General features: G+C 37.6%; 1 protein-coding gene across 12 annotated transcripts in view; it reads right to left on the reverse strand.

Annotated features, from left to right (window-relative positions):
• L3MBTL3 (L3MBTL histone methyl-lysine binding protein 3) overlaps positions 1–23,091 on the reverse strand; it is a 106,828-nt gene that overhangs the window by 28,837 nt on the left and 54,900 nt on the right. For all 12 annotated transcript variants that reach the window (XM_044924241.2, XM_025294556.3, XM_025294558.3 and 9 more), the window contains 5 exons: positions 19,307–19,392; positions 17,497–17,607; positions 12,690–12,804; positions 10,988–11,090; positions 2,290–2,439 (listed from right to left, as the gene is read on the reverse strand). In XM_044924241.2, the coding sequence (XP_044780176.1) occupies positions 2,290–2,439; positions 10,988–11,090; positions 12,690–12,804; positions 17,497–17,607; positions 19,307–19,392 (565 nt within the window). The remainder of the gene's footprint in view (positions 1–2,289; positions 2,440–10,987; positions 11,091–12,689; positions 12,805–17,496; positions 17,608–19,306; positions 19,393–23,091) is intronic.

Genomic DNA, 23,091 nt, shown 5'->3' on the forward strand with positions numbered 1-23,091 from the left:
TGAAAGAAACAAACAAGCAAACTATTCCTCTTGCAACAAAACTAATAAAAACTAACATTTATTGAGGACTGATTACTTATTACTCACTGTTCTCAGAGCTTTGTACACCTTACCATTCTTAAGATCAGGTAAAAGAATCAGTGATCAAAAAATTTCATGTTTGCTATACACACTACTATGTATAAAACAAATAACTAATAAGGATCTACTGTTTAACATGGGGAACTCAGTACTCTGTAATGACCGATACGGGAAAAGAATCTAAAAAAGAATGCATATATGTATAACTGATTCACTTTGCTGTACACCTGAAACTAACACAGCATTTTAAATCAACTATACTCTAATAAGGAGAAGGTGATGGCACCCCACTCCAGTACTCTTGCCTGGAAAATCCCATGGACAGAGGAGCCTGGGGTTGCTAAGAGTCGGGCACGACTGAGCGACTTCACTTTCACTTTTCACTTTCATGCATTGGAGAAGGAAGTGGCAACCCACTCCAGTGTTCTTGCCTGGAGAATCCCAGGGACGGGGGAGCCTGGTGGGCTGCCATCTATGGGGTGGCACAGAGTCGGACACGACTGAAGTGACTTAGCAGCAGCATACTCTAATAAAAATCTTTTAAAAATTGTTTTTTTTTTTTTAATTTTATTTTATTTTTAAACTTTACAAAATTGTATTAGTTATGCCAAATATCATAATGAATCCGCCACAGGTATACATGTGCTCCCCATCCTGAACCCTCCTCCCGCCTCCCTCCCCATACCATCCCTTTGGGTCGTCCCAGTGCATATTAAATACGTTCATACAGATTCACTTACAGCAATGAAGCCAGCTAACTTCAACTCTGTTAATTCTACCTTAAAGCAACCATTCTCAAGCCATAAGATTAGACTTCTTTATTACCAACCTTTCATTTGTTATCATTTTCCTTTCTGCTGTGAGGAAACTGAGCCCAGCTATCCAGCCCAGGGCCCAGAAAGTTAGTGACAAGCCTGTAAGGTCAAACTGCCAACACTTCAGAGTATCCTTTTAAAATTTTACACAATATCTTGGCTTTTGTTTTTTTTTTTTTTTTTTTTTTTTTTTATAAATTTTATTTTTTTTTTAAAATTTAAATAAATTTATTAGATTTGCCAAATATCAAAATGAATCCGCCACAGGTTTACATGTGTTCCCCATCCTGAACCCTCCTCCCTCCCATCTTGGCTTTTGAAATAAAAACTTTAGGGATCCTTACCTCCTTGTGAGTCAATGAACTCTGTTGCTATAATCACTACTATGTGAATTAGTACTTCATTTGTCTTAAAGTAAATTTCCTCAAGTGATATGCCCTCATATTAGGGTTCTGAGTTAGGTGAATGAGCTTAGGTTACATTAGTCATGGTTTTAAGGATTAAGAATAAATCATCACTGTTGTTTCTAATTAAAGAGGTTACAACTCTCCTTCATCCATAGGGCAAAACTGCTTTTCTATGAGGATACTGATACTTTAAATGCCATTGCTTCAACAACATTGCTGTGAACTAAGAATCAGACTAATTAATTCAAATGTTCATCTGGTACATTTGTGAGCTACCAAATATTAAAATAATCAAATAACTACACTGCCTTAGATTTTAAAGACTCTCCATAAAAGAAAAGTCCCCAAACATAAGTGTGAAGGATCATCTTTATATTACTGTTTTCTTTTGTAGTATCTTCAGTCAATGCAAGGACAGAGGCCATTTACTTAAAGATACATCAAACAAAACTTGATTCTTTACTGAATAATCCATAGAGGTTAAAACGTTCCAACTTAACTCTACAAGTGAAATCAAAACCAAATGACTGAGCACATTGTACAACGAATACACTAATAATTAAATGAAACAATGTAGATACAAGCACGTGGCGTATAACGAACACTAAAAAGAAAGTCCATTCTTCACAGGGTATTGATCATCTTCTTTACAGAGTATGATCTTATATAAATATGGATCAGTTCATTGAGAAATATGAATTATCAGGAAATACAATGACTGGGATGTCCAAACTTCTAATATCAAGCAAGTTCAGCTAAAAGATGGACAAGAGAAATCTTGCCTGATGTGCATGTGCTTTTATAAAAAATTTGCCTAAATTTTTTTAAATCCAAGTATTGACCCCCACCATTATTTCACATTAAGTCAGGGGCATTTTCAATAATGTACTAGAAGACATCACCATAGAACACAAAACACCTAAGGAAAAAAATGTCTTTCAACCACAGTTACCTCTGAATAACACTAATATTACCACTCTAATTACCTGGTTTCAGGAGACGAAGAGATTTCATTTGTGTCGGCTCTTTTACTTCTTGGAAATGATGGACTAGCTGGAGGCATTTCACCACTTAAACGATCTGGGAAAATTCGGTCTTTATTCAAATTGATTTCTGAATAGGGACAGTTGGCAGCACTAAAACGTAACAAATCGAAAAAAGAGAAGACTCCTATTAGACCATAGTTACTTCTTCCAATTATGACAACAAGCTATAAAACGTAAAATGCAAAAATTTAACTGAATACATAGTTACATAGATTAAACATATAGCAAAAAATTTTTACCTTTAAAACATAATTTAAGTATATTCTGATAAAAAATATGTCTTTGCCCTAAATTTTTAAATACAATCTCCTGCACTCTCTGGAAGTGAGTAATGGTCAACAAAGGATTCCCTCTTGTGTTGTCCAAGGGCAGGGCCTGTGTGTAAGTCTGTGAACAATCAGCCCAAGAGAGAAATGCTTAACATAGGAGGGTTGGTCACTGAGGTGGGAGAGAGACAGATGATTGACAGACAGAGCAGACCTGCTTCCCAAAGTGATCTCCAGGCCCTGGGTCATCACAAACTGTTTAATTTCCTTTGTAACAGCTGCTGCCCTCTAAAGGAAGGAGGCTCCCCCATTTCCTGTCTCCAGGCCCATATGCATTCATGACTGCCCAGAAAAAAACATCATCCTGTAGCTAATCCTGTTCCTGATATGAAAAAGGACAAGAAGGTAACTTGGATAATGACCCATCTAGCTCCCTTCCCTTCCACTGGTGACCACTGGGTTGGTCTCTCAGATTCCATCTGGGGATCATTCCTGTCATCCAAGCAAAGGGAATCTGGGTCACTAACTGTTCATTCAGCATGAAGTCAGGGCACTCCTGTGCCTGGGCCTCAACCTTCCAACTCCAGAAAAACTGGCAGCTTCTGTATCTTCATACAGAATCAACCACTCTGACTAACTGCCTATCTTGGCCCTTGGTTTTTAGGAAAACTCCTGAAATCTGGAAATGATGTGGAGTTAGGTAAATTATGCTAGTGTCCTGCATATTCTTTTCCTCAGATTAAGTAACATTTGGGGAAAATTCTTAAACACTGCCTTTCTGCCCTCTACCAAGAGAATCTGACACATCCTCCTGGGAGGAGAGACGAGTGTGCACAGGCTCCCAAAGTAATTCTGCAAATGGTCTACAAAATTTATCACAGATAACTTGTAAGTAAAAGTACATCTTTATTTTCTTTACTTACACGTTACTTTATACTGCTATGTCTTATAATAAACTTGGTTAAAACCAAATTCATCTTTAATGAACTCCCTTCCTCTGAAAACAAAAAGGATAAAAAACACAACTATCTCTTCTTGCTCTTGATTTTTTCTTTCTGATAAAGGAAATACACTAACCAACTCTCAGATCACAGTCAAGTTTGATTTTGTTCTTTCTTTCTCATATTGTGTATGTACCCTATTGCAAATTATCTACTTGGTGGCTTAGAAGGTAAAGGATATGCCTGCCATGCAGGAGACCTGGGTTCAATCCCTGGGTTGGGAAGATCCCTGGAGAAGTAAATGGCTGCCCACTCCAGTACTCCTGCCTGGAGAATTCCATGGACAGAGGAGCCTGATGGCCTACAGGCCATGGATCACAAAGAATCGAACACAATTGAGTGACTATCACTCAGGAAAAAAGCGGCAGGAAAAAAAATACGAATATAATTTTTTTAAATTAATTTCTTTTGACACATATGTTGCTCTTCCTAGAATATCACAACCATCAAATGTTTGACTCACTGTTAAACACCTGGCTTTACAATTATTGGATAACTGTCTGCATGTTCATTTTGAAGAAAGAAAAGAAAATGAGGGTGCTGATTTTCACCCCACTCTAACACAGGGAAGATTCCCGGGTTTTTAGATGGGCTGGGTTCCCACCTACACACTACAGTGAATAGTTGTAGTTTAGAAGCTCCCCAAAGGCAGCCTCTTCCTGTTTGTTGATTACGTGAAGGAAGAGGATGTCTCTCTAGACCACCATATGTAAACATGGGTAGCTCAGAGAGGCAAGGCTGCAGAATGAGACTTGGCACCTAAATATCCCCCTTATCTCGGTTGCTAGGGCCAGAGGGAAATTTCAAACTCTCATTTTGAAGCAGGGAAACAATCACAGCCTTCCGAACAAAGATACACTATTGGGCCAGGATGATCAACCAACACAACCCTGTGCTGATCGGCTATACATATTATGCTAAGCCTTCTCTTCTTCTGAACCGTGAGAAAAATCAAATGGGTTTAAACATCTCCAGTTCTTACAACTACTCTAGGAGAGAAAGGGATACCAGCTGGTTCCCATAGTGGGAGGTGATTTAAAAAATAAAAAGGCACAGAATGCAAATGAAGTGTGCACAGAGGGATGGGCAATGCCCCAGACGGAAATCAAGAACCTGGCTCTAAATGTGCTCTGCAGCTCTGTCCACAGTGAGCAAACAAACTTGGAAGACTGTGTTTTACAAGACACTTGTAAAATGAAGAGCATGACAACAAACATTACACAGATGGAGTGTGTTACCCAGGGTATTCTGCTTTACTGGCATGATGTCATCTAACTCCTGCAAAACTGGAAAATCATTCCCATTCTAATGCTAATGCAGAGACTGAGGCTTTAAAAAAGGGAACTTGCTTAGTATCACCCCATTAGCATATGAACTCCAGCTGTCTCCTACAGGAGCAAAAAGTACCTTGCAATATTGAATTATTTCTTTATCCCTAATCCATGACAATTAAACCTGAGAGTACCACCTCTTAGCAAGATGCTGCCGCCATGAAGCTATGAAGCGTGCATGCATACTCAGTCATGCCAACTCTTTGCGACCCCATGGACTGTAGTCCACCAGGTTCCTCTGTCCATGGGATTTCCCAGGCAAGAATACTGGAGTGGGTTGCCATTTCCTCCTCCAGGGGATCTTCCAGACCCAGGGATCGAACCTGCATCTCTTGCATCTCCTGCAATGGCAGGCAAGATTCTTTATTACCGCACTGCCAAGGAAGCTCAGAAAGGTTAAATATGAACTGAAGCAGTACTTAACCTTTCTGGGCCAATTTCCTCATTTTTAAGTTTATAAAATCCATATGCAGTTTTAATGATTTTATAAACACAGAAGTGCTGATCAAACTTCTCTGGGGAAAGTGGGTTTCACTAGGCTTATAATCATTTTCATATTTCTTGTCTATTAGGTTTCTCATAACAAACATAAGTACAGCTTGGCCCATGGCACAACATCAGGTACACTTACAAACAGTAATGGGCACATGCAATTATACATGTACACACAACTCTGCTGTTACACAGTTCCCCAGACATCAGGGGAACAGATTCACACAGGATTACACAGCTCTTTACTATGAGGACTTTATTAGGGTGAACTCTGTTCTATTAGCAAATCATTCCATACCTGCTATATATATATATATATATATAAATTCTTGTCCCACTGTCCCCTGTAAGGAGGCAGTTTTTCCTTGGAATGACTGTCCAGTGTATTAGGAAAGGTGGAAAAAACGGCCTTGTTCACCGCCTTCCACTGCCACCCTTACAACCTTTTTAGTTGTAAATACATTTATTTAAACAACTGGATGATATCTTCCATTTCCTAAGTGCTCACATGCTCATTCTCACTCTCTGTCAAGACAGGAATCTATAAAATACAAGTTCTATCCAGCTACAGTGGTTTGCATGAGAGTCTAGTGGTTAAGAGTAGGGGCTTTAGTGCCTTAAGAGCCTAGGCTGAATCCTGGGTCTGCCACTCTCTGATCTTGGGTACTTTTCTCAAGCATTCTAAATCTCTGTTCACACTTCTATGAAACAGAGATTAGAGTGTGCCAGCTTTATAAAGCTGCTGAGAGAATAAAACGAGATAACAGATATAAGTCCTAAAACAGAGCCTGGCATCTAGGAAGTCACACACACACAAAAGCCTGCCTAGGATTATTATTTTAAAAGGAGAAGAAGAGGAACACTTAACCCCTACTGAGTAAAAGGCCATCAGCAAAAATAAACAACAGCATTAAAAACTCCATAACATGCCTTGCTTATGGAGGCTCACTGCTTCCCTCAGGAAAAGGTGATGATTCTGAGCACTACTCATTCATGCGTCTCCAAATCCCTGTTTATACCATGCTGGCCTCCTTAGAAGTGAGGCCTTCTCCTCTGTACAGCCCATCACCTAGCCCAGTATCTGCACACAGCAGGCACTCAATAAATGTTTGTTCCACGAGTGGACTGAATCTTGAATTAAAATGATGACTGTGGTTTGCAGGTGTATGTCCAGAGTTATTAATTTTTAAAAACTCTCCAGGGACTTTATAAATATCCTTTAGAGGTTGTAGGAAGTACTATTTTTTTTTCTTTTCCTGTTTAATTTTACTGAGATAAAATCTTACATAGGGAAGATTTACGTCACTTCTGAAGATATTAGATATGCAAAATATTCAGTTTTATATAACTTTAGTTTTCTTTTAATCTCTCCTCATTATGACCTCTCAGTAAGCCAAATGAGTGAATCAAGAAAGGGATACACCATGACACAGCCAATATTATTACTGCCTTGCTAGAGACAGAATTGTCATCTGAGCATCTCTAGAAATGGGAACACTGTGTGTGTCAGTCGCTCAGTCGTATCCGACTCTTGCGACCCCATGGACTGTAGCCCACCAGGCTCCTCTGTCCAAGGGATTCTCCAGGCAAGAGTACTGGAGAAGGTTGCCATTGCTAGGGACAGAATTATCATCTGGCTTCTGAGCATCTCTAGAAATGGGAACACCATATCCACATCCAACTCGCTCACTGATGGTTTATATCGCCACATTTAAAAACAGCACATTCTTAAATTTCATTGTTGAGAACACATTTGTATTTCCAACACTTCTTAGATCAAATTCAACTATTGTAATTTTTGGAGACGCTAACAACACATCCTAGTCAAAACATAGGCTTGTGCTTACATATTCACAAAATTGATACTTCTTGCCAAAAGAGCAACTTTCTTTGTTATCTAAGCAAAGAATGCATGTTTTGATTTATGCAATTTCTCACATTAATCCAAAGAGAATTTTCTCATTACATTTTCCTAAACACAGCATTCTTGGCAAGGACAAAAATAAGTGCCAGTGAAATGAACCTGTCAAAGAATATTCGTGATGCAGCAGCTCTTCCACAAGTCTAGTAAGGAAATGATAAACACACTGTGGCTACTAGGGGTTAATGTTCCGCCAGATAAAGAGCAGTAAGTGCTATGAAGAGAACAGCATATTCAGGAAGACCAAGAAAAGCCAGTGGAGTGGGCTGAGAAAATGGGAAGCCACGACACAGGCAGGAGTTGACACTGTCTGTTAGTCCTCTGGATTGCATTCCTGCCCCAAACTATGCACAGATCTGCCGGCTATGTCTGATAGGTGACAAGGAAATGAACGCTTCTGTATCAATGCATGTCTTATAAGCCGCAATGTCTACTTCTTCCTCTTTCATTCCCCCAAACAATACGTCATTCTCCATATGGCTTCAATTATACTGAAAGATTTTTTTTTTTAACCACATTTCTCCATAACATCTTATATGATTCTCCTCATAATTTCTCCCTTCACTTAGCAAATACAACACTGCATCTGTGAAAAAACACTGCAGAGACAATCACTGAAAGTTTGTGAAATGGAGGTAGCTAGACCACCTCTGAGGTCCACAACCCTTCTGGGGAAAGGTGGTCTTAATGAGTGGCTGGTGCCATCAAGCAGGGGACAGGACTGTAGGCACAGACCTTGCTGTGAAAGGCAAACCTCTCTGCTCAGACCTACCGCACCCCTGAAGAGATTACAGACATTACTAAGGTGGATTTTCTTCCCAGAAGACCAAAAAGAAAAATTCTTTGTAAATTTTTGATTGTACCACACAACATAATGTCAGTTTTCACCCATTTTTAAGATTTCTTTAATCTTTTCCTTCATAATTTGAACAAACTGCCTTTGGTTCAATAAACATCTTAGGGTTGTAAAGCAGAAAGGTACACATGTCAAAGTTTCAATATTAGTTATTACTTTGTATCTCATATTTCAATTAAATCGAGTTTTTATAGTTTCATTAGTCTCTGAGTTCTTTAAAGGCTAGATCTGTGACTTATTTGGAAAGCCATGCCCGGATTCTCAGTGACAGGGGAGTGGTCAAGGGCACAGTTAGACTGGGTGCTATTCCTGGCTCCCTCCTCACCAGCTGTCACTTAGGCAAGTTAGAGAGACCTCTACAGTATCATGTTGGCTTCACCAAAAAAATGAAGAAAATAATAGTCCAATATTATAGTGTCACTTGAAGGTTATCCAATACATGCTACTAGGTGAAAAAAAAAAACCCTACTGCTCAAAAATATTTACTGAATGAAAGACTTTATAGATATATAAAGAAGTCTGGCATACTAATGAGTTATTTGGATTTATACACCATGCTGCTGCTGCTGCTGCTAAGTCGCTTCAGTCATGTCTGACTTTGTGCAACCCCATAGACAGCAGCCCACCAGGCTCCTCTGTCCCTGGGATTCTCCAGGCAAGAACACTGGAGTGGGTTGCCATTTCCTTCTCCAATGCATGAAAGTGAAAAGTGAAAGTGAAGTTGCTCAGTCATGCCCGACTCTTGGCGACCCCATGGACTGCAGCCCACCAGGCTCCTCTGTCCATGGGATTTTTCCAGGCAAGAGTACTGGAGTGGGGTGCCACTGCCTTCTCCATTATATACCATAGTCACTCCTTATCCGTGGTTTTGCTTTCTATGGTTTCACTTATCTGAGGTCAATCTAAGTATGAATATGTTAAATGAATAATTCCAGAAATAAACAATAAATTTTAAACTGTGCACCATTCTGAGCAGCATGATGAAATCACACAGTGTCCCACTCTGGCCCTGTGAGAAGCAAACCACCCCTCAGTCCAGTGCATCCAGGCTGTTAGTGACCTAGTAGCCTCCTCGGTCCCCAGATCCACTGGCAAGGTATCACAGTGCTTGTGTTAAGTCATCCTTGCTGCACTTAATAAGAGCCCCAAAGCAACAGTGGTGATGCTGGCCCTTCAGGCGCCCATCAAGTGCTTCCTTCAGGTGAACAGGTGACAGCTCTCAACTTCATGGGGAAACCATCTCTACAGTGAAAATGAATCTTCTGTCAAATTGTGAGGAAAAAGAAATTTGTCCTAGTTCTCCTGTCATACCTCAGACTGCAAAAGTGAGGGCCACAGTGTGTAACAGATGCATAGTTAAAATGGAAAAGGCATTCAATGGGTACAGTATGACTTTAGAGAGACAACATTCACATAACTTGTATTACAGCACATTATTTATAACTGTTCTATTTTAATATTATTGTTGCCAATCTCTTACTGTGCATGATTTATAAGTCAAACTGTATCATAGGTATGTATGAATAGGATAAAACATAATATATATAGGGTTGAATACTATCCCAGGTTTCAGGCATCCATGGGGGATCTTGGAACATACCCACACAGGGATGGGGAGGGTAGGAGAGATACTACTGGAATGCCTGAAAGTAATCCAGCTGCCTTCACTGGCCAATACTGAATCACTCCTAGGATATAGTATTTTTATCTCCCCTTAATCATACTGCTTTTGGCTTGGAGTCCTACAAGCCATGAAAAGGATTTCTAAATGGGTATTTGCAAGTGGAACCATGATCCTGTCTACATGCGGATTTTTACCCTGGAACACACTGAAGCCCATAAAACAAACTTGGCAGCAGCGCTGCAAAAGGCTTTGAGGCTATAGAAACTTAAGGAAGAGGAAACCTATATGAAGATAAAACAACCAGGTCAATTTTACAATTCCTATTAATGCTCAGAGAAACAGGCAGGGCAATCTTCAGATGTTTTAAGGACGGAGATTCACAACCTGCATAAACTAGATAAACAAGGAATCATTTTTCTTACTGGGCAATCCAATTAACATGCAGCTAGAGCACTTTACACTGACAAATTATTATTTTAATATATACAAGAATAGGTGATGCCTCTGTTCTCTAAAAATCCCAGTTAAAATCACAGAAATTTCTTTCTATTCCAGTAATATTTGAATATGTCTACAAATAACCCAAATCGCCCAAGTAACATATCAAATTTAAAATGTATAATTTTGGTTTCTCTTTTAAGTTACTTAGAAGTAAGAGAAAAATATTGAAAGGCACTTAATTTTGACCAATGTATTCTGAAATGTGTCTATTTATTTGTGCTTTTTGTGATCTTTGCTGCTAATCTACAATAATCTCACCTCTCACTATTCAAATTGTTGAGTTACCCAATCAGAATATTTTACCAAACAAATACTTTCAACAAGGCCCGTCCTCTTCTCACTATTAATGGTCAACCCCAAATGACTTTAAGACGTAAAGTATCTATAAAATTAGTCAGGTTGCCAAGAAACTACTGTAAATCTATTTAAATTCACGAATGCATTCTCTCCCAGGAATATTTAACTACACATACATTCTTTATTTTTACATGGTCACCATAGCAACCATAGTTCATATAGATCTGAATGCAGAATTAGCTCATATCTATTAAGTATCCATGGAAATCATTACCGTCCACCTACAAGGGACAGGCACCCTCTATCTGACCACAGAAGGAACCTCCATGTGAGTGGAAGCACCAAATACCTGTGAGGGCCCAGGTGTCTCGCTTTCTTAAAATGGCCAATCCCTTTACATCCTGGGGTTGTGCAGCCACCGTGTTCTGAGGCTTCCATCAGTTCTAAGGGGCCTATTAAAAAGCCAAAAGAAAAAAGCAAAAAGTTAAGGCTGTAAGAGGCAAATGCCTTGGAGCAGAAGAAGAAAAAAAAAATTTTTTTTCAATCAACACTTATACACAGAAAAAGAAGGCCCTACAAAATTAAAACTATGTTTAAAGTCTCTACTTCTAAAGGTTTTCCCTAGTACTTTGTTCACAATGTCTTTCTTTAATAGTGAAACGGTAAACTTTGACCCAACCCTCTTTCAAAATGTCACAAATTCCAGAGATACCTAAATCTGAAATAATGAGATGATTCTAAACAGCTTGATCAAGTAAATAACATAATTGATATATGAACACGCGCACGCTGTGAAAACTTCAAACAACACACCAGGATACAAAGAACAGCTACAGATCCCCTTTAAGCGACTCTCTTCACATTTCATAGCCTCCTTAGTCCTGACTAACCATATTAACGTGACCTTCCTAGATGTTCCAAGCATTCCCAAATGTACCTACATTTGCATATGTACATGTGTCAAATCTTTGGTTTACTTCTGCCACATAAATTAGGGACAACATGGGTATACACTATTCTGAAGCAGTCTTCTTTGGTCTTTAGCTTCAACTCAATAGTAATATTTTTATGATTTGCACAGTAGTTGTACTATGAGTGCACCAAGATTTATTTAAGCAGTATTTGTTCCCAAGGTTTATTATTTTAAACAGACTGTGACCAACATCGTGCAGTGCATTCTGGTGGCCTTTTGCAGTTTCTAGGTGACATCCAGGAATGAAGCCACTAGTTGGGAAGGGCATGATAAATTTTTAAGAAACCCCATAAGAATGTATTGTATTTGCCACGTTTTTCTTTCTACAATGTATTTACTTTCCTCCACAACTGAAATCCAATATGTTAAGCCCAAGGCTTCCCCGGTGGCTTAGCGGTGAAGAATCCGCCTGCAATGCAGGAGCCGAAGGAGACATGCGTTCAGTCCCTGGGTGGGGAAGATTCCCTCAAGGGGGGCATGGCAACCCACTCTAGTGTTCTTAGCTAGAGGACCCCATGGACAGAGCAGCCTGGGGGGCTGCAGTCCACAGGGCCGCACAGCGTCAGACATGACTGAAGTGACAGCACGCAGGGTGAGCTCCTGGTGTACCTTTTCAAAAAACTGAATTTAACTAAAATTTTTATTGAGGTGACGGTAGATTCACACGCCATTTTAAGTGATAACACAAAGGGAGATCCCTTGTACACTTTGCCCAGTTTCTCCTGATGGTACTACTTTGCAAAACTATTGCATCCAGTCACTATTAAGATATTGACATTGATACATTAAATTTTGATAGTCTGACAAATTGTCTTCCAAAATTGAGTACTAGTTTTAAAAGATGACGAACGATACTGCTAAATAAAAGAAAGTCTAGGCACACACTACTTTTTCGGATATTAAATTTCTTCTTTTATGTACTTTTGACTATCAGGTTAACTAAAAATGCAGTAAGAGGAAAAACGATTACATAGAGAAGAAATGTACAGGAGAGAACTAGAATGAGAAGGAAAAGAGAATATTAAGCACACTACACAACAGTGGAAACACTTCTTTAAGTAATCCTTGTGTATCTTACTCAAAGGAGGTTGAAGAGGATGCCCAGTTTTTGAACACCAACCAACAGGGTGAATGTCAGGAGAATCTGCATCTATCCAGTAATCATAGCAACTATTCCAGCCATCAAAGTGAACCTGGATAACAAAAAGAGATCAACGGTTTAATTCAGGTCACAAAAATCCCTACAGTAAAAACTCTGCCAATGGTAACCATCTTCATTCTAACTTTTAAATAGTACACTGAATATACAAATAAACACAATAGATGTCAGATGGATAAAAATTCAAATGTTGAAAACTGAACAATAAAAGTTCTAGAAGAAAGCATGAATTACCGAACTCTTAAGAGTTCGGTAGCCTTCGTAAGCAAGATGCCAAACTCAAGAACCATAAATGAGAGATGGATCAATTCGACTACATCAAAGTTCAAATCTTCACAACGGCAAATACTACTGCTAGCAAGATGAAAAACCCCAAAGAAACCTGAAAACCATATTTGTTAACGTGTGACAATGTACTTTGTTCCTCAATTCGTAAAAAAATCATATATCAGTATAAAAAGATGAAAAATCTAATAGAAAAGGTGGAAAAGCAACAAACAGCTCATTAACAGAAAAATAAAAATAAATGGTAAACATATGAAAAGACAATTTCACTTAAAATAAAAAGGTACAAATTAAAATCCACAAGATGGAATTCTTTTCCTTTCAGTCTGCCAGAATGTTCCATTTTGGTGATTCCTAGAGCTAGTGAACATGAGATTAATTGACACTCTCATAGACCACTGACAAGAGCCTTGACTGATGAGATATTTCTGGAGAGGTATTTAGCAACAATGATTAACACTTAAAATATATCATCTTTGACTTGATAATCTAAACAATTCATTGTTGTACCAGAAAAAAAACCAGAATGCCTAGAGACTGGTTATATAACTTACGGTATGTTTATGTAATGGAGAAGTACAGAGTTACTAAAGCATGTATGCTGCTGCTGCTAAGTCGCTTCAATCGTGTCTGACTCTGTGCCACCCCATAGATGGCTCCCCCGTCCCTGGGATTCTCCAGGCAAGAACACTGGAGTGGGTTGCATTTCCTTCTCCAATACATGGAAGTCAAAAGTGAAAGTGAAGTCGCTCAGTAGTGTCCGACTCTTAGCGACCCCATGGACTGCAGCCCACCAGGCTCCTCTGTCCATGGGATTTTTCCAGGCAAGAGTACTGGAGTGGGTTGCTATTGCCTTCTCCAAAAGCATGTATATATGGGTTCAAAATAATGTCCTTTGCAATGGATCTGCTTTCTCAAGCTTAGAAATCAATTAATCCTAGAATTAAATCCCACAGAATTCCACATCTGGAGGAAATCAGGATAAAATTTTAAAATGGAGAAAAAAATCACAAAGTTAGTCAGGAGGAGTAACCAGCTTAAGATTCACGGATCCAAAATAAACTTGTTCATCGTTCACATACATTGCATATAAAAGCCACACTTAAAGCTGTTTAATTTGAAACAATCCTTTTCTTTCCTCTGATCAAAAGTAGCATTCAAATAACACTGAAAATTAAGACTATCAGCTTATGCTGTCAGTACTACCAATAAATAAGAAGTTATACATAGTTCATAGTGTAAAGTAAATTTTAAGCATTCTAATTCTCAACTAATCATCAAGTGATAGTGTTCTATTTTACTAAATACATGAAACTGTTTTCTTATATTCCTATTCCTAAATTTCATTTCTTCCACACTGGAAACAATGTTCATGTAACTCATGTGACATTTGTTACATTTTACAAAATTTAGCTATCTTCCTGTAGCAAACAGACTCAATCCTAATAAGTAAATGGTTCTCCAACCTGGATACACACTAGAATTACTTGTGATAACTAAAAATAAGAAGAAAAAAACAATAGGTGAGCCCACCAAGGAGGTTCTAAACGTAGAAGTGTAACTTGGGTTCTGTGCACCTAACATGTCATTTACTTAACTTCTAAGTAACTCTACTGTACACTGAAAATTTCCAGTGATACTAAAAAGGACACTATTGTACTGCAATATAGAGTCCAAAAATCTTGGTATCATCAGAAATAAAAGGGTTCTTTTAATAATTTCCTCCCAAATACCTTTAAGAATATGTTGAAGATAATATATCTAATGATACCATAAACCCCTTCCTGCTGCTGCTGCTGCTAAGTCGTGTCCAACTCTGTGCAACCTCAAACCCCTTCCTAGTTTTCATTAAAACTGATATCTCAGTTTGGCAATGAAAAGTCATCTATCAAAGATGACAGATCTATTGACAATATATGACAATATGCAACAAAAAGGAGACAATATTTTAGGTACTGTAAATAAGCTGAATCTCTTCTACAAACTAGGCTGGCTGGCAACTGGGAGAATTTTAGCAGTTTAAGGTTAAATTTTAGAGTTAGAATTTAATTTAAATATTATGAACAGAGGAACAATACAATTCTCTGATAAGGAGCAAATGCACTTAAAAACTGCTATTTAATTGCTTATATGTGGAATCTACAGATATAGAAAGCAAACTAGTGGTTATCAAAGGGGAGAGAAAGGGGAGAAAGAACAAATTAGCAGTACAGGATTCAGTTCAGTTCAGTTCAGTTCAGTTCAGTCGCTCAGTCGTGCCCGACTCTTTGCGAACCCATGAACTGCAGCACGCCAGGCCTCCCTGTCCATCACCAACTCCCGGAGTTCAGTACAGGATTAATAGATTACAAACTACTGTGCATAAAACAGATGAGCAACAAGGATATACTGTACAGCAAAGGGAATTATAGCCATTATCTTGTAATAACTTTTAATAGAGTATAACCTGCAAAGATACTGAATCACACTGTACATTTGAAACTAATAAAATATTATAAGTCAAGTGTACTTTAATTAAAAATTGCTATCAGAAATATGTGTGCATTAGTTGCTCAGTCGTGTCCAACTCTTGAGACCCCATGGACTGTAGCCTGCCAGGCTCCTCTGTCCAAGGAATTCTCCAGGCAATAATACTGAAGTGGGTTGCCATTCCCTTCTCCAGGGGATTTTCTCAACCCAGGAATTGAACCTGGGTTTTCTGCATTGCAGGCAGATTCTTTACCATCTTAGCCACCAATACTTCAATTAAAGATTGCTATCAGAAATTATGCAAACATAATATATAAAAAAATTAAACCTAATGAATACTCTTACTATAGAAGCCCAGATGAAATAAATTTATTATAGTTTGTATAGTTTCATTTCATCTTTACTACTTGAGTCACTGGCACATTAGAGGTTTTCATAAACAAAAACATCAGACTTTCTCACAATGCTAAGTGATAGTTGTTCTCTTGCTGGGTCCTATTTTGAAATGAAATAAAATTACCTGACAAAGAGTAAGAGAGAAAGATACATAAACATACAACACAAAATATTTAAGCATTGTACAAAACACAAGTGAAAGTGAAACTCATTCAGTCGTATCCAACTCTGCAATCCCAAGGACTACACAGTCCATGGAATTCTCCAGGCCAGAATACTGGAGTGGGTAGCCTTTCCCTTCTCCAGGGGATGTTCCCAACCCAGGGATTGAACTCAGGTCTCCCATATTGCAGGCAGATTCTTTACCAGCTGAGCCATAAGGGAAGCCTAAGAGACATCCAAAAATATTTATAATAGAAATGTTCCACTATAAAGACAATTAACATAAAAGCAACTCAGTAATGAGGCTGAATGAAAATTCTAACGAAAATAGACTACCAGATATTAAAGCATAGTACAGATAATTTAAAATATTTTAAATCACAGTTTAGGAAATTAGATACATTTTTTACCTAAAAGTGTAATTTGGACCCTTTATAAAAACTGAATATTCATTATTGACAATTTCAAGATTAAGACAGATAATCGTTTTTGAGAGCACAGTATTTCATTTTTTAAAAAAAAACTAATTTGGTTGGATTTTCTGTTGAGGTGAAAGGCAACTCAATAAATCACATTTTAGACCCAGGTGCTTATTTCCACTCTCTTCTGAAATGAAAGTTATGTTTGACAATGTATAAACCCAGAAGGACAAACGGAGAAGGAAAGTAGCTGATAGACGTGGCAATGATGAGTGCAGAGGGCACAAGTGGGTGAGGGAGAGCTGAGCCACTGGAAGAGAGTGGGTGGGTTGCAACCCAGACACCGAGCGAGGGAGAGCAGGGCCGGGGTGAACGAGCTCACTGTGTAGAATCCAGAAGGACTCAATTTGGAGGCAGCAAGTATGTCAGGAGGTCTGGAAAATGACAGGACTGGTTCAAAGTCTGAATATGGAGATTTATGGAAGATAATGGAAAAAAACCCTCATACGAAAGTATGTTATCACAAAACATCAAAATATTAGGCACAAAGATAATCTTGAGAGTTTCCAGAGAGAAATTGTCAGAGAGAAGGAACCCAATGGCCTTGGATGTCTCAAAAACCAACATCCCATAAAAAAAAAACTGAACTTAATTAAAAAAATATACATATATATTATATATATATATATACACACACTATTGGAAAATGAAGTATTATATCGCCTTCTGAACAGATTACCTTATACACTGTATCTACTTTTTCTTCCAAATACATACTTAAAATATTAAGTCAGTCATAAATAAGGAGAAAACTTACATAGATTAAAGAAGAGTAGAAAAACACTTACAAAGATACATAATCACTTAATTTGCATATTCCTATGATTTTACTAATGTAATTTTAGGACTTCACAAATTAAATGTCTGCTGAAGTTTTCATCCAAGATGTCTTGTTAAAATAAAAGAAAAACAAAACCACAACAGAAAATACTTACTTTTATTCGGTGATCATCTGTATCTGCAACTGTTGCTACTCTAATAAACATGGGATTTCTTTTGTCTATGACCTCAAGCTTCATTTTTTTCTGGAATCCATGTGGTGGCTTCTGCCGTAACAGAAAATTTTATATAGTGAAATACAGAGGAAGGGAAGGTGAACTCTATGTCACAAAGATAGAATTAAAAAAAAAAAAATTGAACTATTATAAGAGAACCAGCCTCCCGAACTCAAGTTCCTAAAATGGCTTTGGACTTCATTCTCCTTACAAAAAAAAAAAAAAAATCCCAAATCACACAGCCAAGCCTGCAGGCGATAGAAAGAGCCTGAGCAACTAGCCACAGGAGCAAACAGGAAGCCAAAAATCTTAAGCTGAAATTCAGACCACTGTGGTTTTTCTGATTAGTCATAGGGAAGACAAGAATTTTTTCTCATTACTTGGAGCTGTCTTGGCAAAAGTCAACAAACATGAAAGTTATAAAAGAGAGGGAAGAACATTCAAGTTGTGGAGAGGAGACACAGAAATTAGCTTGACACAAAAAAGTAACAGAAGTCTTTCTAAGAAGAAAATTAGCAATCAAGGCACACAGGTGGAACTGTTCTACAAAGAACAGGAATGGGACTACCTACATCTCAAAACTCAGCAGAAACCTACAACCCTCTGAAAAATTTATGGGCAGAAGGAAAGGTGATGGCTAACAGGTATAATAAAAGTCTGGCTGTGAAAATCAAGTGTGAAAATTATGCAAAGGATGCAAAACAATTAATGCAAGGCACCTAAGGGCCAAGCTAAAGGAATTCTGATTTTCTCTCTGACATCACTGTGACACTAGATATGCAAACGGAGTTTGACCTGATTTTATCCAGTTCAAAGCAAAACTGCAAAGCAGCTCTTTTCTGTATGAGGCTAAGTTAGAGGGTCAGATAAAAATCTATAAAATTTCATGACTCTAAACATTACTCATGTATAATCCTGAATTTATGGCTTTTCTTCATGCAACAAATTTTCTCTCAAAAAATTTTGATGTTCTTTTCTGATGTATTTGGATCCATACCTACTAATTAATTTTATCATTAAAAATCCTATAAATTTACACACAAAAGGATTTATTAAAAAGGTTGCTTATAATACTGTCACTTTTTAAAAAACAATCAAGTATTTAATATATCTTTATTTTCTTAAATACTAATTATAAAGCAAGTTGCTTGAGATTTAAAAAAATTTTAAATACATTTCATTTTTGTATTCTTCCCTTGCACACAAATGACGTTAACTTCGAATCTTAATAGGCAAGAAGCAATTACCTGGATTAGAAAGACACTATAATCAAAACAGATGACCTTGTATTGTGGTAGTCAAACATGATGATTTATAGCAATAATATTAAAACACACACACACACACACCATCTCAGCTTGCCATAAACAAACCCAAAGGAATGAAGAAATAAAGTTTTCATTATAAAACAATAGGTATCTTGTGCTGTTTGGTCTTTCAGAATATCTAGCTGGAAAAACAGAAGTCTGCTGTACAATCAACTCACTGCAAACCAATTCAAACATAATTATTTTCCAAGGAAACTTTAAAGTCCAAAATGGAAGTATTCTTTAGTTGGCAACAACAAACCCCCTCCCCGCGCCAGTAATCATTTTCCCTTTCAAAATTGTAAAAATTCAAAAACATCTTCTTTGGTCTTCTGCTTCTCTCTTGTTCCTGTTTACCAATACTTTTTCTGTTCTTAAATTTCAATGACTGAACACTATTATCAACATAAATGAATCAAATATTGTAAAGTATAATATCTCACCACTTTGAAAGCTCTTGCAGGAGCAGGTAAAGAATTGGTTTCTTCTAAGTATTTATCCCAAGAAAAATGTTTCACATTTGGATAACCTAAAAATGAAAACAGTAAATCCTATCAGGTTTAACCAAAATGACAGTGACAACCACAAGCAGGCCTATAAAATGATGAGATATTGTTATCATTACAATGAAGAAAAGCATGCTCACATTACACAAAACAAATTTAAACTGATTACACATTTGGAACCACATGTAAATGAAGTAGTTTTCATCTAGATCATGATTTCTCTATTAACTTTTAAATGAGAATATATATAATTTGCCTTCTCAAGTTAGGACAGTCTTAACAACACAAGATATACACAAACACACAAATATAAATACCCTTTAATCTAGATATTTTACTTCTATTAATCTAGGAAGAATCTCATACATGTGTACAAAGAAAATGCATCATTTGTAAATGTGAAAATGTAAAAATCAGTTAAATGACCATCAATATAGAAATATACACACACACATACACACACACAAATATCGTAAATGTAAAACAGAAAGCATTTATTAAAAAGAGTGAGGCAGGTTTATATATACATCAATATGTGAAATATTCCAGACAATCATATTATTAGGCCAAACAAATAAGTTAAAATAAATCATGGAACACTACTGATAGAATGCATAAGAACAACATCTTTCCTCCATCTCACTCTCTCTGTTTCCTCCAGAGTCCAAAGCCCCTTAGGTAGACATGAATAGGAATTAGTGTTGGCCCAGTAGGGGAGGAAACTGGCTACTTTATGTAATCCTCTTTATGGCTACTTTATGTAGTCTTTACTCACTGAAAAAGTAAGTAAATATACTGGAGAAAATAGAAGCCAGATTTCTCACTGACTATAAATATGAAAAGTGAAAAACCAGAATGAATTTGGTGGTGTTAGATATGAACTGCAGCTAATGGTATACATTCATGGTTTTCAATATCTATAAATGGATATAGAAATCAACAAATTTTTATATATTTACTTAACCATATGTCCCCTGAAAGGCCAACAGCAGCATTAGTTCAGAAGCAGTGAGCATATCAAGTGTCCAGATAGCATCTACAAATCGTTCTCTACAAAAATAAACCACGGAGTCTGGGAAAAATGGGTGACGTCAAGGTTGGGTCAGGGAAAGCACAAGATAAGCCCGGCTGTGCCAGAAAATAGGAAATGTCTCCAAAAAATAATAAAAAATGTCAAAAGGACACAGAAACCAGCCTAAAGGGTCCCCCACTGGCCAAATGTAAGAAAATCTGAAGGTGAAAATAAATAATGTTAGTAATGGAATATAAGCCACTGATGATAATAGTAATATTTGGGTCCATGTTGATATAAATTAACTGAATGCATAAATAGGAAGATGAGAAAGCTATTTTTTGCAGAAGAATGTCATCTAATTATGTACAACGAAAGACTAAGAAAAATTACCATTTAGCAACTATCAGAATATTAATTCACACTAGAAATATCAACAGATGCTAAAACTAGGAAGCGACGTGGGACTGAAGTGCAGGATAGTTATGCAATTTCAAAGTGTCTTCTCAAAATACTTAATAATTACAGACAAAACCCTCCTACATCCATGAATAAGCCTGGTAACTAGCATCTTGATCAATCAATCACTGGTAAAAATCAACCAATAATGAGATAAATGGACATCAAGTGGCACAGAAGATGATCCAATGAGAACACAGCACTGTTTCTGTGATATTCCTGCCAAAAATGCACACCATGGATCTAACTACCAGAAAGTACCCATCATGTTCAAATTAAGTAATATTCTACAAAATGACCAATCTGTAATTCTTAAACATACAGAAGTCATAAAAATCAAGGACAATATATTGAAGGAGACCAGAGAAATATGACAACTGAGCAATATGCCATAATTTTGCTATAAATGACATCCTTGATACAACTGACAAACTTGGATGGGTCTCTGATTCAAGGTTATATAAATGAGCTATTTACTGTTCTTACAACTTCTCTGTACATTTGAAGATGTTTCAAAATAAAAGTTTGAAAGAGTAAATACGCAAACATTTCCAAGTAGTCAACATTTCACAGCGCATTTTTAAGGTATATTCCTTGCAGAAGTTAAGTGACATTAAAGCTGACTGCATGCATGCGCATATGTGTGTGCTCAGTCCCTCAGTCGTGTCTGACTCTTTGTGACCCCATGGACTGTAAGCCACCAGGCTCCTCTGTCCATGGGATTTCCCAGGCAAGAAGACTGGAGTGGATTGCCATTTCCTCCTCCAGGGGATCTTCCCGACCCAGAGGTCGAACCTGCGTCTCTTGCATTTCCTGCATTGACAGGTGGGTTCTTCACCACTGCGCCACTTTTAAAGCCCTGCATGTATGTGTATACAGAGGCAAAAAAGGTTTCTCTGTAAAGATATAATAACCACCTATTAAGCCGTTAAGAGAGAGAATAGTGGTTATCTCTAGTTTCACTCTAAACTCTTAAAAATAAGCATATCTAAATGGATAATTTGGTAATTAAAAAATAAAAATCATTTTAAAAGACATGAAGACTTTAATTTTGGAAAAAGAACAGTAGGTGTACCAATGTTAAAAAAGAACAGGAATATGGAGTAGCTGGCAGGGCTGCTCATGAGACTGATCTACGAAGCAGAAGAGCAACTGCCTAGGGAGACAGGTGATTAACATCCTTTCTTTTCATAGAGAAGATGTGAGACACAAGCCAGGAATCTGCCCTTAGAGAAAAGGCTCCAGAGAAAGGGCATCTTGTTTGCCATGGATCCAAAGAGCAGAGTAACATCAGCACAGGCCTTGCACACCAGTCTTTTTATTTGGCATATTTTTATTTTGTTTTTTTAACTTTTTTAATTAGTGTAATAAAATATGTATCACACAAAATGTACGAGTTTAACCATCTTCATGTGTTACAGTTAGTGGCATCAATTATATTCACACTGCTATGTGTTTGGTACTTTTCACATGCAATTTTGTATTTTTAAATTTTGCCAAAAAGCTATATACTTTCTCTGCTACTGAATTATAAAAGTCCATGAAAAGAGACAGAAGACCTGGTAATCTGTCTCACATCAGAAGTCAGTAATGATACCTCACACACCCCCTCCCAGGCTGTGAAGACAGCCAGGAACCTGCTGTTCACTGGTCCTGTTAATTTAACAGATCCCTGCGTGCATGCTAAGTCACTTCAGTCTTGTCCGACTCTTTGCGACCCTATAGACTGTGACCCACCAGGCTCCTCTGTCCAAGGAATTCTCCAGGCAAGAATATTGGAGTGGGTTGCCAATGATGACCAAAAGGATGGTACGGAAAAAAATTAAAAGATCTATATCAAATTGCAAAGTCCAAAAAGAATCTGTATAACATAATTCAGATGGTGGTAGTGGCAGTCACTATTCACTGGCTCCTGAAAGTGAAGTCGCTCAGTCGTGTCCAACTCTTTGTGACCCCATGGACTGTAACCTATCAGGCTCCTCAGTCCATGGAATTTTCCACGCAAGAGTACTGGAGTAGGTTGCCATTTCCTTCTCCAGGGAATCTTCCCGACCCAGGGATCGAACCAAGATCTCCTGTGTTGCAGGCAGACACTTTACCGTCTGAGCCACCAGAGAAGCCTGGCTCCTAATATTATGTAAATCCCAGAACCTAGGAGGGCTGAGTGGGGTCTTTCAGGCAGCACCACATTTGAGCTACCAAACCAATTAATATCTTACTTTAACACTACATGGTTTATGCAAATATTCTT

This window comes from Bubalus bubalis, chromosome 10 (genome assembly GCF_019923935.1).
Source record: "Bubalus bubalis isolate 160015118507 breed Murrah chromosome 10, NDDB_SH_1, whole genome shotgun sequence".
NCBI lineage: Eukaryota > Metazoa > Chordata > Mammalia > Artiodactyla > Bovidae > Bubalus > Bubalus bubalis.